We start from the raw sequence: 12,680 nt of genomic DNA on the forward strand, positions 1-12,680 counted from the left end.
CAGCTGTTTCATACATAACACAGAACAAAAACCAAAGCACAGTAGTAACAAAACTGAAAGAAAGCATGAATGTTTTTACCTTCACTTTAAGTAGACTTCAAAAAATTCACAGAAAAAAAAATTCACAGAAGATGAAACACATACAAGAGGCTCTTACCCTTTTGCAAGTAAATATAGAAAAGAGTAAAGAGATGACAAGGCAAGGAATCTATGCGCTAATCCAGGCTTTCCCTTTCTCTCTCTCTTTTTTATGTTCCTTTTACTCTCTTTGGAAAATTTAAGAAACACTTTCATACCAAATGAAAACACTAGTGTGCAAAGAACACAATGCTGTGTGAGTTGACTACGAAACAGTAAACATAAAATGGATTTGTAAATGGAAATGCGCTGGGGCCATAACATGAGATGACTTTAAAGATAAAAACTAAAACAATTTTTTGTCACATAAAAGCCCTTAAGTATCATCTTAATCAATGTTTGGACTACCCTATAAATACCGTAAGCAGTGAGACAACTGTCAAAATCCCATGAGCCAAATGCTCCCCAAAAGAATCAATGCTCAAACTCCCTGATGTCTCGTTTAACAATTACAGTACCGCTCATCCAAGATATCTATTCACAGCAAATCCATTCATTAAAAATCATTATGAAGCAACATTTTGCCTATTGGACGGCCGACACTGTTTCCTTTTACCCTTTATTTTCATAAAAATCTTACATGAAAACAAGAATATGAAACACATGCACATATATATGTCTTTGAGGGTCAAAGCTGCTTTAGCAAAAACAATCTGAATTTGATACCACGGCCTAAAGACCAATAAATCCAGAAATGTCAAAAACTTCTAGGCAACAACATGACAGCTAAACAGGCCTCATTTTAAATTATAACACTCTAGTCTTCTGCGACCCCTTAAATTCTGGTAGCCACTCTGCTTGCACACTGTCTTCCTGGGCCAGCTCTGTACGTAAAAAAAAAAAAACACTGGTGCTCAGCCAGCAAGAAAAGCCCCACCTCCACCCAGCTGTTCGGCATATCCTTCCCCCTGTTGAAAACATAACTTAGGAAGCCCACTCTCTCTCTAAAGTATCCCCGTGGTTTCAGACTACGTTGAGCTTGTTCCTCAAAACATCTATTAAAAAAAATAAATAACAGCTTGGGCACACAGTCTGAAACCACTTTATGTTGGTTCACTTGTTCCCGTATTCTTGTCTCATTTCCCCAAAGACTCAGAAAGCTGTTTCTTCAGCACCACACCTCATTCCCAGCTTGCTTCTTCCCTGCATCCTCAACTAATCTCCATAGACTCCTAGAAAGTCATCATCTGAAAGGAGCTTTAAAGATGATTTAGTCTGAGCTCGACTTGAACTAGGTCAGAGTCCATATAAAAGTTCACATAAAAGGTTAGTACTTTTTATAGTCCAGTCAGGCAGATCTGGGTTCAAGTTCTGTCTGCAGCACAATCTGGTTACCGAAACTGCCTTCTCATCTGTGAAGCAGATGTAGTACCTATCTCATAAACCTGTTGTAATGATTGAATGAAATAATACACATTCCTTTATTTGGGACTTTTCATTTTCTTGGTCCTTGCTAAGACCATCTTTTTTGCTGATTCTCGTCCTCGGTTATACCACATTAACTTGTGAGCCCAAGAGCCAGGCTTCTCTCCTACGGGTATTTTCTGATCTTAGGGGGTCTAGGCTAGTGCTAGGTATCTTTTGAGAGACCCAACCAACCATGTAAAAGAATCCATCACGCCCCTATAACCACCACCTGTGTTGCAAACGTACCGTCCTGCAGTTTCTTTTTTTTTTTTTTAATTTTTTTTAAACTTTTATTTATTTATGATAGGCACACAGTGAGAGAGAGAGAGAGAAGCAGAGACACAGGCAGAGGGAGAAGCAGGCTCCATGCACCGGGAGCCCGACGTGGGATTCGATCCCGGGTCTCCAGGATCGCGCCCTGGGCCAAAGGCAGGCGCCAAACCGCTGCGCCACCCAGGGATCCCCCGTCCTGCAGTTTCTTCCGAGGACCTACCGAGGTCTACGGGATTCCGGGGCTGCGCCTCTGAAAACAAATAGCCTGTCTCCCTCCGTCCTCTCCTCTCACACACACAACATTCTTTATAGAAGAACTAAATAAACCACTGTCTCCCAGAAATGTTGAAATAAAGTTAGTTAGCGTCTTTACCAGAACGTTCAGGAAGCTGTGAGAAGAGACAGGATTTGAAAGGAGTCAAGATTTCTGGAGAAGTCTTTCTAGGATGTGCGGCATCAAGTTCTTGAATGAGAATTACGTGAGCAACAGATGCTGGCAGAGGGTGCACCAGGACTCACCGCTGAGTCCGCGCGGTTAAACATGCCCTTCACTATCCAAGGGGTGACTCACAAAATCAACTTGGATTCTACCACTGGGTGTAGATCCCCTCGGACGAGAGGCCAGTTTCACTGGAGGCGCGGGCCCCCAGGAGTAAATCTGTATCTAAGGAGGCATATATTCGCTTTTGAAAACACTTTTCACTAAAACACCATTGGCTCCATATGCCGGGACAAATGTGCCATTTCTCCTTTGCAGAGGGCAAGGCCAAAGAGTCAGCGGGTGAGCGGGGCGGGGGAAGGTTCTGGGCCCCGAGGAGGGCGGCAGCGGGGACCCCGGGGGGGGGGCGGGGGAGGTTCTGGGCCCCGAGGAGGGCGCAGCGGGGACCCCGGGGGGGGGGGCGGGGGAGGTTCTGGGCCCCGAGGAGGGCGCAGCGGGGACCCCGGGGGGCGGGGGAAGGTTCTGGGCCCCGAGGAGGGCGCAGCGGGGACCCCGGGGGGGGGGCGGGGGAGGTTCTGGGCCCCAGGAGGGCGCAGCGGGGACCCCGGGGGGGGCGGGGATGGTTCTGGGCCCCGAGGAGGGCGCAGCGGGGACCCCGGGGGAGGCGGGGGAGGTTCTGGGCCCCGAGGAGGGCGCAGCGGGGACCCCGGGGGGGGGGGGCGGGGATGGTTCTGGGCCCCGAGGAGGGCGCAGCGGGGACCCCGGGGGGCGGGGGAAGGTTCTGGGCCCCGAGGAGGGCGCAGCGGGGACCCCGGGGGGGGCGGGGGAGGTTCTGGGCCCCGAGGAGGGCGCAGCGGGGACCCCGGGGGGGGCGGGGGAGGTTCTGGGCCCCGAGGAGGGCGGCAGCGGGGACCCCGGGGGGCGGGGGAAGGTTCTGGGCCCCGAGGAGGGCGCAGCGGGGACCCCGGGGGGGGCGGGGGAGGTTCTGGGCCCCGAGGAGGGCGCAGCGGGGACCCCGGGGGGGGCGGGGGAGGTTCTGGGCCCCGAGGAGGGCGCAGCGGGGACCCCGGGGGGGGCGGGGGAGGTTCTGGGCCCCGAGGAGGGCGGCAGCGGGGACCCCGGGGGGGGCGGGGGAGGTTCTGGGCCCCGAGGAGGGCGCAGCGGGGACCCCGGGGGGGGGCAGGTTCTGGGCCCCGAGGAGGGCGCGGGTGGCAAGGCTGGTTCTTTCCAGGAATGCTCTCGGAGCAGCTAAACAGCGCAGCGCCTCCTCCGCAGGTTGTGTCGGTGCCGCCGCCGCCGCGTCGGGATCCCGGCGGCCCGGGCGAGGCCGTCCAAGGCGGAGACCCCGCGGCCTCGGCTGCCCCCCAGCCCCGCCCCGCCCCGCCCCGCCCCGCCGGAGAGCGCGCCCGAGGCGCCCAAACGCCCGCAGCCCGGCCCCCCGACGGCCCTGGAGGCGGACCCCAGGCGCCCGGCCGCCCCTCGTCCCCGGTCCCCTCCGCCCCCCCCGGCCCGAAGGCCGCCGCCCTCGTCCCCCGCGGGTCCGCGACGCCGGTTCCTCGGCCGTCCCGGCGCGGCCGTCCGAGCTCCGCGGGCCTGGGCTGCGGTCCGGGGGGGGGCAGAGGGCGGGGGCGCCCCCTCGGCTGTGCCCCCAGGGGGTGGGGGCGGGGGCGGGGGTGGGGGCGGGGGCAGGTCGGGGGTCCGGGCGCCCCGGGGCGCTGGGCTGCGGGCGGGGGCGGGGCGGGGGGCCCGGGCGGCGCGGCCGCTGCACTTACGTAGCGCTTCAGCTTCTTCTCCGGCGGGGACTTGCGGAGCCAGCCCGAGCAGACCACCTCGCCGCCGCTCATGGTGCGCGCCGCCCGCAGGACCTCGGCGGCCCCAGGCGGCGGGGCGGGCGGGCGGGGCGCGTGCGGGGCCGGGGCCGGGGCCGGGGCCGGGGCTGCGGGGCCTCGTCAGCGCGCCCGTCCCGCCGGCGCCCGGAGCGCTCCTGCCCGCGGACCCGGGCTCTGCCGCGCGCGCTCCGCCCCCGGAACGGGCCTCCCCGGGCGCCGGCCCAGGACGACGCCGCCCGCGCTCCCCCGCGCCCGCGGCCCGGCCCCGGCGGCGCCCCCCGGCTCGGCCCCCGGCTCGGCTGCGCCCGGCGTCGGGAGGCGGAGGCCCGGGGCGGCGGGGGCGGCGGGGGCGGCGGGGGCGGCGGGCAGGTCCGGGGGCGGCGGGGGCGGCGGGGGCGGCGGGCGGGCGCGGGGCAGGGTCCGGCGCGTCGCGCTCTCGGGGGCTGCCGTCCGCGGCCCGGGCGCTGCAGACTTTCTGAGAAACTCCGCCGCCGCACTCGCGGCCACAACAAGGGCCGGGGGCGGAGGGGGCGGAGGGAGCGGCGGGGCGGGCGGGGGGCGGCGTCCGAGAGGCACCCTGGGAGGTGTAGTCCGGGCGGCCGCGCGGGCCCTGGGCGGCGGGGGCGGCGGCCCGACTGCGCGGCGCGGCGGCAGCGGCACTTCCAGCCCGCGGGGAGGCCGCCCGGACTCCGGGGGCGCCCTCCTCGCCAGCCTCGGGGCGGCGCGGCCCGCGGGGAGGCCGAGCCCGGGGCGGGGCGGGATGCTGGGGCGGGCCCGGGTGGGGGGGCCGGCGGGGGGAGGGGCGGCCTCGCGGCTGCGGGGCGGGCGGGCGCGGGGGGCTGAGGGCCGAGCCCGGGGTCGAGGGGCAGGCCCGCGTGGGCGAGGGCGGCGCTTCGGCGCTTCGGCGCTTCGGCCCGGCCCCCCGCCCCGGCGCCCTCCCCCCGCGGGGCGGCTGCTCGCGGACCCCCGGAGCGCGGTGTCGGCCCCGAGGCTCTGCCCGCGCGCGCCTGGGGGGGGGGGGGGGGCGGCACCCGGTCCGCAGCCCCGCGCTGCCCTGTCGTGGAAACGCTCTTTCCCGTTTGTTTCTGGAAAACCAAGGCCCAGGACAATCCTCACAAGGTAACAGAATCAGGGAAAGTCTGAAAGCGTCGGCGGGGAGCTGCCCGGCCGCTTGTGGCCCGCGCAGCCTTCGCCTCCCGGCGGCCCCGGGACCCAACCGCGACCGCGACCCCCCGACCCGAACGCGAGGGCCCGCCGAGCGCCCGCGGCCGCGACGCTGTGCCCGAGGGAAGCACGCGGGAGGCGGAGAGCGCCCGGGTCGCGGGGTCCCGGAGGCGCTGGGGACGCCGCGCGGGCCTGGGGGACAGCCTGGGCCAGGGCAGACGGAACCAGCGACCGGCGGGACTTGCTCTTCTTGAAATTTCAGGGCTCGGAACACCAGTGATTGTCACTCTTACAGCAGCTGATAAGCCAGGCCAGTTCTTTCCAAGTGCGTGAACGCAGATTTCCACTTCTCCCGTAGGAAGCGTGTATGCACTGAGTCGAAAGCATTTGTAATTAACATGAGATTAGTTCACCCTTGGCTTAAGAAGAGTTATCACTATCTCCACTGATAAAGTCTTTTCAACGGAAGATTGTAATAGGCTTTATACTGCTTCACTTTTGTAAGTTCCAATAATCTTTTCTTTATTTCAAATAAAGGATTCGATTATCTCATTTCCATGAGACAGGAGAATACTTGAAGAAATCTTTAAGTATTTTCCCTTTCAACTGTGCTGTTTTGGAATTGCATTTCTATTGTTTAATTATTTATTTTATTTATGCATGAGAGAGAGAGAGGCAGAGACCCAGGCAGAGGGAGAAGCAGGCTCCACGCAGGGAGCCCGACGTGGGACTCGATTCCGGGACCCCCGGGGTCACGCCCTGAGCGGAAGGCAAGGGCTCAGCCGTGAGCCACCCAGGCGCCCCTAGATTCGTATTTCTGGAGATCAAATAAGGGGCGAGGAGAGGTTGAAGATAGATACATCTTCATGTATTTACTTTAGAAAGGAAATCTGCATTATTTTAACGTATACCGTTTTAGATTATCTGTTAAATCACATTTTATATTCATAAATTAAAGCATATCCCGGAAAAAGTTATCCCAACTAAGAATCTTGAATTTCATTCAAAAACAAATACTTATGGAATATCCTATGTCCAAGTCCCAGAGGACCTGGGATCCAATAGGGAGAAAAGTCAGACCTCTTCTAGAATCCCTCTCTCCTGGAGAAACACATTTTACAGGTAATTAGCCCTGTAACTTCTACAGTACAGTCATGTGTGGTGTGAAATGGTATGTAAGAAAAATAGAGTCTTATTTGGGCATATAACTGGAGGATCTACCCCTGGGAAGAGAATGGATGGGTTGGGATAGACTTCCCTGAAGAAAAGACTTCAAAAGGAGATCCTCAGGTTGAGTGCAGTTAGCCTGGCAAAGTAGCAGAGAACATTCCAGACAGGAGCTACTAGGCACACAAGTCCTCAATCTAGAAGGACCTGAATGAAGGCAGCAGTGTGAGGCAAGTGAGAGGGACGTTGCACTGGGTGAGGTTACAGACAAGGGACAGCTTGCACAGATGCTTGCAGATTAGAGTTTAAATGTTTTCTTGCAGCAAATGATCATATCGTTTCCTGTGGTTCAAATCACCTCAAACAATCGCTGCTATGGACTTTGTCGTTTACCTCCAGCATCCTCCTTTAACCACATGTCTTCCAACTTGATCTCTGAAGATCTTCTATGTAATCTTCTTAATAGCTTTCTAGCCTATTAACGCTTTGCTTTCTCGTGATCCATCAGAGCTCTCCTTTCTCCACTTCCCCCTTGTCCAGTTTAAATTCCATGGTCCGTATTTTTAATGACGTGGTCCCAACTCACAAAACCCAATTCTGGATGAGCCCAACTCTACTTTCCTCTGCATCCACACAACCGAGTGGAGGGAATCACCCAACAGGGTAAGCGGCATCACCATAAATTCATGTTCCAAGACCTCAAATAGATCCTCAACTATCTGTAGGGGCAAGTCTTAGTTTTCTGGACCCTAAAGCTTATACAGTTTGCAGAGTCCTTTTAAAGAAAAAGAATATACAATTACAAATATAAAATTAGGATGAATATGTATTCAGAATGAAGAAATAAAAGACAGACATATTTACTGGAGCCGTGGAGATACAGGCGCCTTTCTTTTGAAATCTTCATGGTGATTTACCAGAGCCCTTACACATACATGCCACCTGAGTGCATCCTGGCTTCCCCTCCCACAAGGACTCTCCACCTCTCCCAGCAGTTCCTACTCCCATGGGAGACCTGTGCTAAAGCTTCATTAGCTTTATGGATGTCCCTGCTACCTGGTAGTTCCACTTCCTTTATCTGGACAGTGCACTAGCCTACTCCCTGCAATAACTTGTCTTTTTTTTAAAAAAATAATAGGGCACCCCGGGTGGCCCCAGGCCTGATCCTGGAGACCAGGGATCGAGTCCCATGTCGGGCTCCCGGGATGGAGCCTTCTCTCTCTGCCTGTGTCTCTGCCTCTATCTTTGTGAATAAATAAATAAAATCTTAAAAAAATAATAATAGCTTTATTGATATATAATTCACATACCATAAAATTCACATTTTTAAAGTGCACAATTCAGTGATTTATAGTATACTTAAGAAATTCTTGAGTCTCACCACTAATTTCAGAATATTTCATTGCCCCCAAAAGAAGCCCCATTTGCAAAGAAATTCCCATTAGCAGTCCCTCTCCATTCCCCCCTCCACCCTTGCCCCTGACAACCTCTTAATCTTTCTACTTGCATCTTTTGGACATCCCATATAAATGGAATTATACAATAAGTGGCCTTTTGTGACTGCTTGCATTTCATTATTAAGCATGTTTTCAAGGTTTATCCACGTTGTAGCATATATCAGTACTTCCTTCCTATTGTTAAATAGCATTCCATTGTATAGATATTGCACATTTTCCTTATCCATTTATCAGTTGGACATTTAGATTGTTTCTACCCTTTGGCTATTATAAATAGTGCTTGTAGTAACTGTTAAACTTTTTCAGACTTCTCTAATTCCGACTCCCCCACCATCTTTATCAACTGAAGGTCTTTTTTACAGCATCACTGGAATGCCAGAGTGGTCACACGTAAACTCCTTCAACCTGTAGCCATCAAATATGCAAACCTACAAATTATCTTCACTTCTCCTACTCTCCCTTCTTCCTATGGTATATAGAAAACATCACTTTCTTCCTACAAGAGGCCAATCCCTCAACTTATGCTTTGGATTTCATCCCAGTACATCTTCTCAAGAACCTCACCCTACAAATGATCTCTTCTTTATCTAAATACTCTCCATGTAGTCCTTTCCATTGCCCTTTGTGGATGTATGCATTCCCATAAAACTTTATTTACAAAAGCAAATGGTGAGCCAGATTTGGCAAAAGGGCCATAGTTTACCAAATTTTGCTTTATGCCATCATGATCTATTTGGGTGCACGTTAAAACACACACACACACACACACACACACACACTACACTACACTTTAAAATGGAAGTGAACCATTAGTATACTATAATACCTTTTAATAGCTATTGTGAGGGGAATCTTATATGAAATTGCTGATAACATACAATTGCAGATTATTTAATTCTTCCCTAATGTTAGCGCTATTCCTCTGAGTAAACTGCCATATAATTAAAATGAAAATTGGCTGCATTGTAATTGACAAAAGGATTAAGGCAAGAGATTATAGTTCTCTTCAGTTTTAATTGAAAACCAAGTTAAATTATCCATCATGGCTTTTGTTTTTTTTTTTTTTAAAGATTATATTGATTTATTTGAGAGAGAGCGTGAGAACACAAGTGGGCAGGGGCAGAGGGAGAGGGAAGTAGACTCTGCTGATCAGGGAGCCGGGCATGGGTTTCAACATGGGGCTGGATCTGGGGCTTGATCCTAGGACTCCAGGAGCATGAGCTGAGCCGAAAGCAGATGCTTAACTGACTGAGCTACCTGGGCACCCCTATCCATCATGTCTTAAACATTCATCTTTTCTGTTAAAACAAAATGGTGTGGAAAACGCTGCACTTTTCATATTTCTTTTCAGGTACCAGCTCTTCTCTCTTCTCTCACAGCCAGATCGCTCTTGAGTGCTGCTGTATTTTCTGTCTCTAGTTCATCCTCCATCATTCTTCAACCTGCCTTCATTCTAGCGACCATCTCACTTTCTCTCTTGTACTTGCCAAGGTCACCAGTCACCCCCACATCACTAAATCAGACCAGAATTTTTAATCTTCCTATTTATTGATCTCTCCTTCCTAAAACTCAGTACCCTGTTCTCTGAGACACTGCAGCATTGGACCTCCCTGTCTCCTTGCTCCTTCTCGGATCTCTTTGCAGGCTCTTCTTCTGCTAGCCCTTGGCGTTCTAAAGTCCAGCCCCCTCTCTTCGCATTCTGTGCTTTCTCCTGTGTGGCGGTCTCTGTGCTTTATCTGCACATAAACACTTCACAAATTTCCGTTCCAGCTTAGTTCTCTCTTCTGATAGACCCTCCTATAAATCTAACTGCCTTCTTTATATGCTGCTTGGCTCAATTACATCAACAAAATCAAAATCCTGGTCTCCAGATCGCACCAAATCTAGTCCTCTTCTGCTTCCTTTATTTTCTCTTGGAGTCATTCTTTATATCTCCTCTCATCTTCCATCACCAGCCCCTACCAAACGGAGATGCGCTGGCCTATGGAATCATTTCCCCACTCATCCACTTCTGGACTACCACTCTTTTTGAAGTTATTTCATCTTTCACTTGGATTTTTGGTTATATTCTTAAAGCATACACCTTCTATTTCCCCTGATAAGTAGATTCTCCACTTTTCAGCCAGAGTAATCTTTATAAAACACAAATATGATCAGTTCAGTAGCTGCCCGTTGATCACAGGATAAAGGTGTAAATCCTTAGTGCGGTGGGTCTACAGATGCTCATGGCCTCAGCCTGTACCATCTCTACCTCCTTCTGTGCTAAACTCCCCACCTCGCCCCCCTCCCACCAACTTGCACTTCCTGCCTCCTACTACAAGGCCTGCATTCTTGCTGTTCTCGTGTTGGGCATGCTGCCCCCCTCTCCCCCCGCCCTGGGACTTTCATTTCGTTTTTCCATCCTCACCCACCCTTCAGATCTCAGGCCACCCATTTCGCCCACAGGAAAACTTTTCCTCCTACCTTGGTAGAATTATACTCCCTTTTCTACCCTCTTACCATGCTGTTTATTGTTCTCTCCTTCAGAATACGTGTCACAGTTGTCATTTTACATCTGTCTCTGAGGTTATTTTATTGATATTTACTTCTCTTACTAGGTAATGGACTCTAAGGAGGGTAAGGACCGTGTTTAGTTTGTTTATTCAGTTTATTTACACTCCTACCACCTAACTGGATACCTGACACATAATAGGTACTGAACTCATACTTATTGAGTGAGCTAATGAATGAAGGAAGCTTTGATCAGGGGGCTGAGTGAGCCAGGGTTTTCTTACTACTGACGTGGTAACGAGATGGTGCTGGCATCAAGGTGCAGTGCTGTGGTCTGAGCGTTTATGTGCCCTCAAAATTCATATATCAAAATCCTAGCACCCGAGGTGATGGTATTAGGAGGTAGGGCTTTGGGGAGGTGATTAGGTCATAAGAGCAGAGCCCTCGGATCCCTGGGTGGCGCAGCGGTTTGGCGCCTGCCTTTGGCCCAGGGCGCGATCCTGGAGACCTGGGATCAAATCCCACGTCCGGTTCCCGGTGCATGGAGCCTGCTTCTCCCTCTGCCTATGTCTCTGCCTCTCTCTCTCTCTGTGACTATCATAAATTTAAAAAAAAAAAAAGAGCAGAGCCCTCATAATGGAATTAATAATTTTATTAAAAAGCCAGAAAAATCTCCCTTACCCCTTTCCACCATGTGAGGACACAGCAAGAAGGCACCATCTATGAACCAGAAATAGGGTTCTTTCTAGACACTGAATCTGCTGATGCTTAGATATTGGACTCCCCAGCCTCCAGGAGGACTACGAGAAATAAATTTCTGTTATTTATAAGCCACGCAGTTGGTTTGTTGTTGTTGTTGTTGTTGTTGTTGTTGTTGTTATAGCAGTCCAAAAGAACTACAACAGGTGGAAATTGTCTCCTGAGTAAACAGACTCCAAAAAGTGACAAACCATACTATGGATCATTACCTAAAGGTGGGATTTTTTTTCTCACTTTTTTAAAGTTTTCCCACTTATGTATATATGATCTTTTCTCTATAACAAAAATGCATCACTTTCATAATAGGAAAAAGAAGGCATGTAATATTTTTTAGTTAACAAAAACTTAAACCTAAACTTTAAAAATTGAGATTTTCATACATCTATGCATTTCTAAGGAAGTTGTGTTTAAATAATCCTGGAATGAAAATATCCTTGGAATAAGATTTACACAGTTATAATTAGAAAATGTTTTTTTGACCAAGGAATAAAATATTGTTTTTAGAGTATTTCAATTTTAATTATTAGGGGCCATGAAAAATTTAAACAGTTTATGATAACACTGCCTGCATTGCATAATTTTATTTCTAACCTAATACTTCAAAATGAAGGTTATTAACTAGGCTAAAAGAAAGTAGTCATTTTGTAGAATGTAAACCAAAATGCCTTTGAGATTGTAACATAAAAAACATTTATATAATGGTATTAGAGTAATTTAATATAATAATTACCTTTTCACTCTTCTTGAGTTCAAACTGTATTTTAGATGAGCAACAATATTCTACAAAGTCAAAGTTATATATACTTAAGAAAACTGTTTTCTTTTATTTTTTCTTCTTTTTTTTACTTTAAGTAGACTCCATGCCCAGTGAGTGGAGCTCAAACTCACAACCCTAAGATCAAGAGTCACATGCTCTACCAACTGAGCCAGCCAGGTGCCCCAACTCAGTTTTCTTTTAAACTGAAAATTATGAAATGACTGCTTCAGACCTGTTCCATTTATTAGACTGAGATAAAAACTATAGGTACAGAGAACCAAGAAACAGACCAATACATATTTAGTCATTAAATTGAGGACAAAGTTGACAGTACAGTACAGTGGGGAAATGATAGACTTTTCAGTAAGTTGTCCTGGGTCAGTTGGACATTCCTATGGAAAAAAAAGAAGTCTTGTCTCCTATCTTACAACATACACAAAAATCCATGCCAGACGATTTGTAGATTTAAAAATTAAAGTGGAAAGGGGCACCTAGGTCTCTCAATCGGCTAAGGGTTAAGCATCTGACTTGGTTTCAGCTAAGGTCATGATCTCAGAGTCCTGGGGGTTGAGCCTCCTGTTGGGCTCCAGGTTCAGGGTGGAGCCTGATTGAGATTCTCTTTCTCTCTGCCCCTCCCACTCATGCTCATGCGCTTGCTCTCTCTCTCTCTCTCTCTCTCTCTCAAATAAATAAATCTTTAAAAAAATTTTAGTGAAGAAACTAGAATGTCTCTAAATGAAAACATTCAAAACTATCTCTTTGATTTTGGAAAAGGTCAATAGAAACAGAAAGCACCAGTC

General features: G+C 50.6%; 1 protein-coding gene and 1 long non-coding RNA gene across 6 annotated transcripts in view; one reads left to right on the forward strand and one right to left on the reverse strand.

Annotated features, from left to right (window-relative positions):
• Nucleotides 1-4,172, reverse strand: part of GAB1 (GRB2 associated binding protein 1) — a 115,404-nt gene extending 111,232 nt beyond the window's left edge. For 3 of the 5 annotated variants that reach the window (XM_072788240.1, XM_072788237.1, XM_072788239.1), the window contains exon 1: nt 4,030-4,171. In XM_072788240.1, coding sequence (XP_072644341.1) covers nt 4,030-4,101 — 72 coding nt within the window. In that variant the 5' untranslated portion in view covers nt 4,102-4,171. Of the gene's footprint in view, nt 1-2,191; nt 2,382-4,029 lie in introns of those variants that run through there. The other 2 variants (XM_072788235.1, XM_072788245.1) reach the window with 2 other exon arrangements.
• A 923-nt stretch (nt 4,173-5,095) lies between these two features.
• The window catches only part of LOC140611602 (uncharacterized), a 39,745-nt gene continuing 32,160 nt past the window's right edge, over nt 5,096-12,680 (forward strand). Inside the window, exon 1 of the long non-coding RNA XR_012012700.1 lies at nt 5,096-5,205. This is a non-coding gene — a long non-coding RNA (uncharacterized lncRNA). The remainder of the gene's footprint in view (nt 5,206-12,680) is intronic.

The sequence above is a fragment of the Canis lupus genome, chromosome 20, assembly GCF_048164855.1.
Source record: "Canis lupus baileyi chromosome 20, mCanLup2.hap1, whole genome shotgun sequence".
Lineage (NCBI taxonomy): Eukaryota > Metazoa > Chordata > Mammalia > Carnivora > Canidae > Canis > Canis lupus.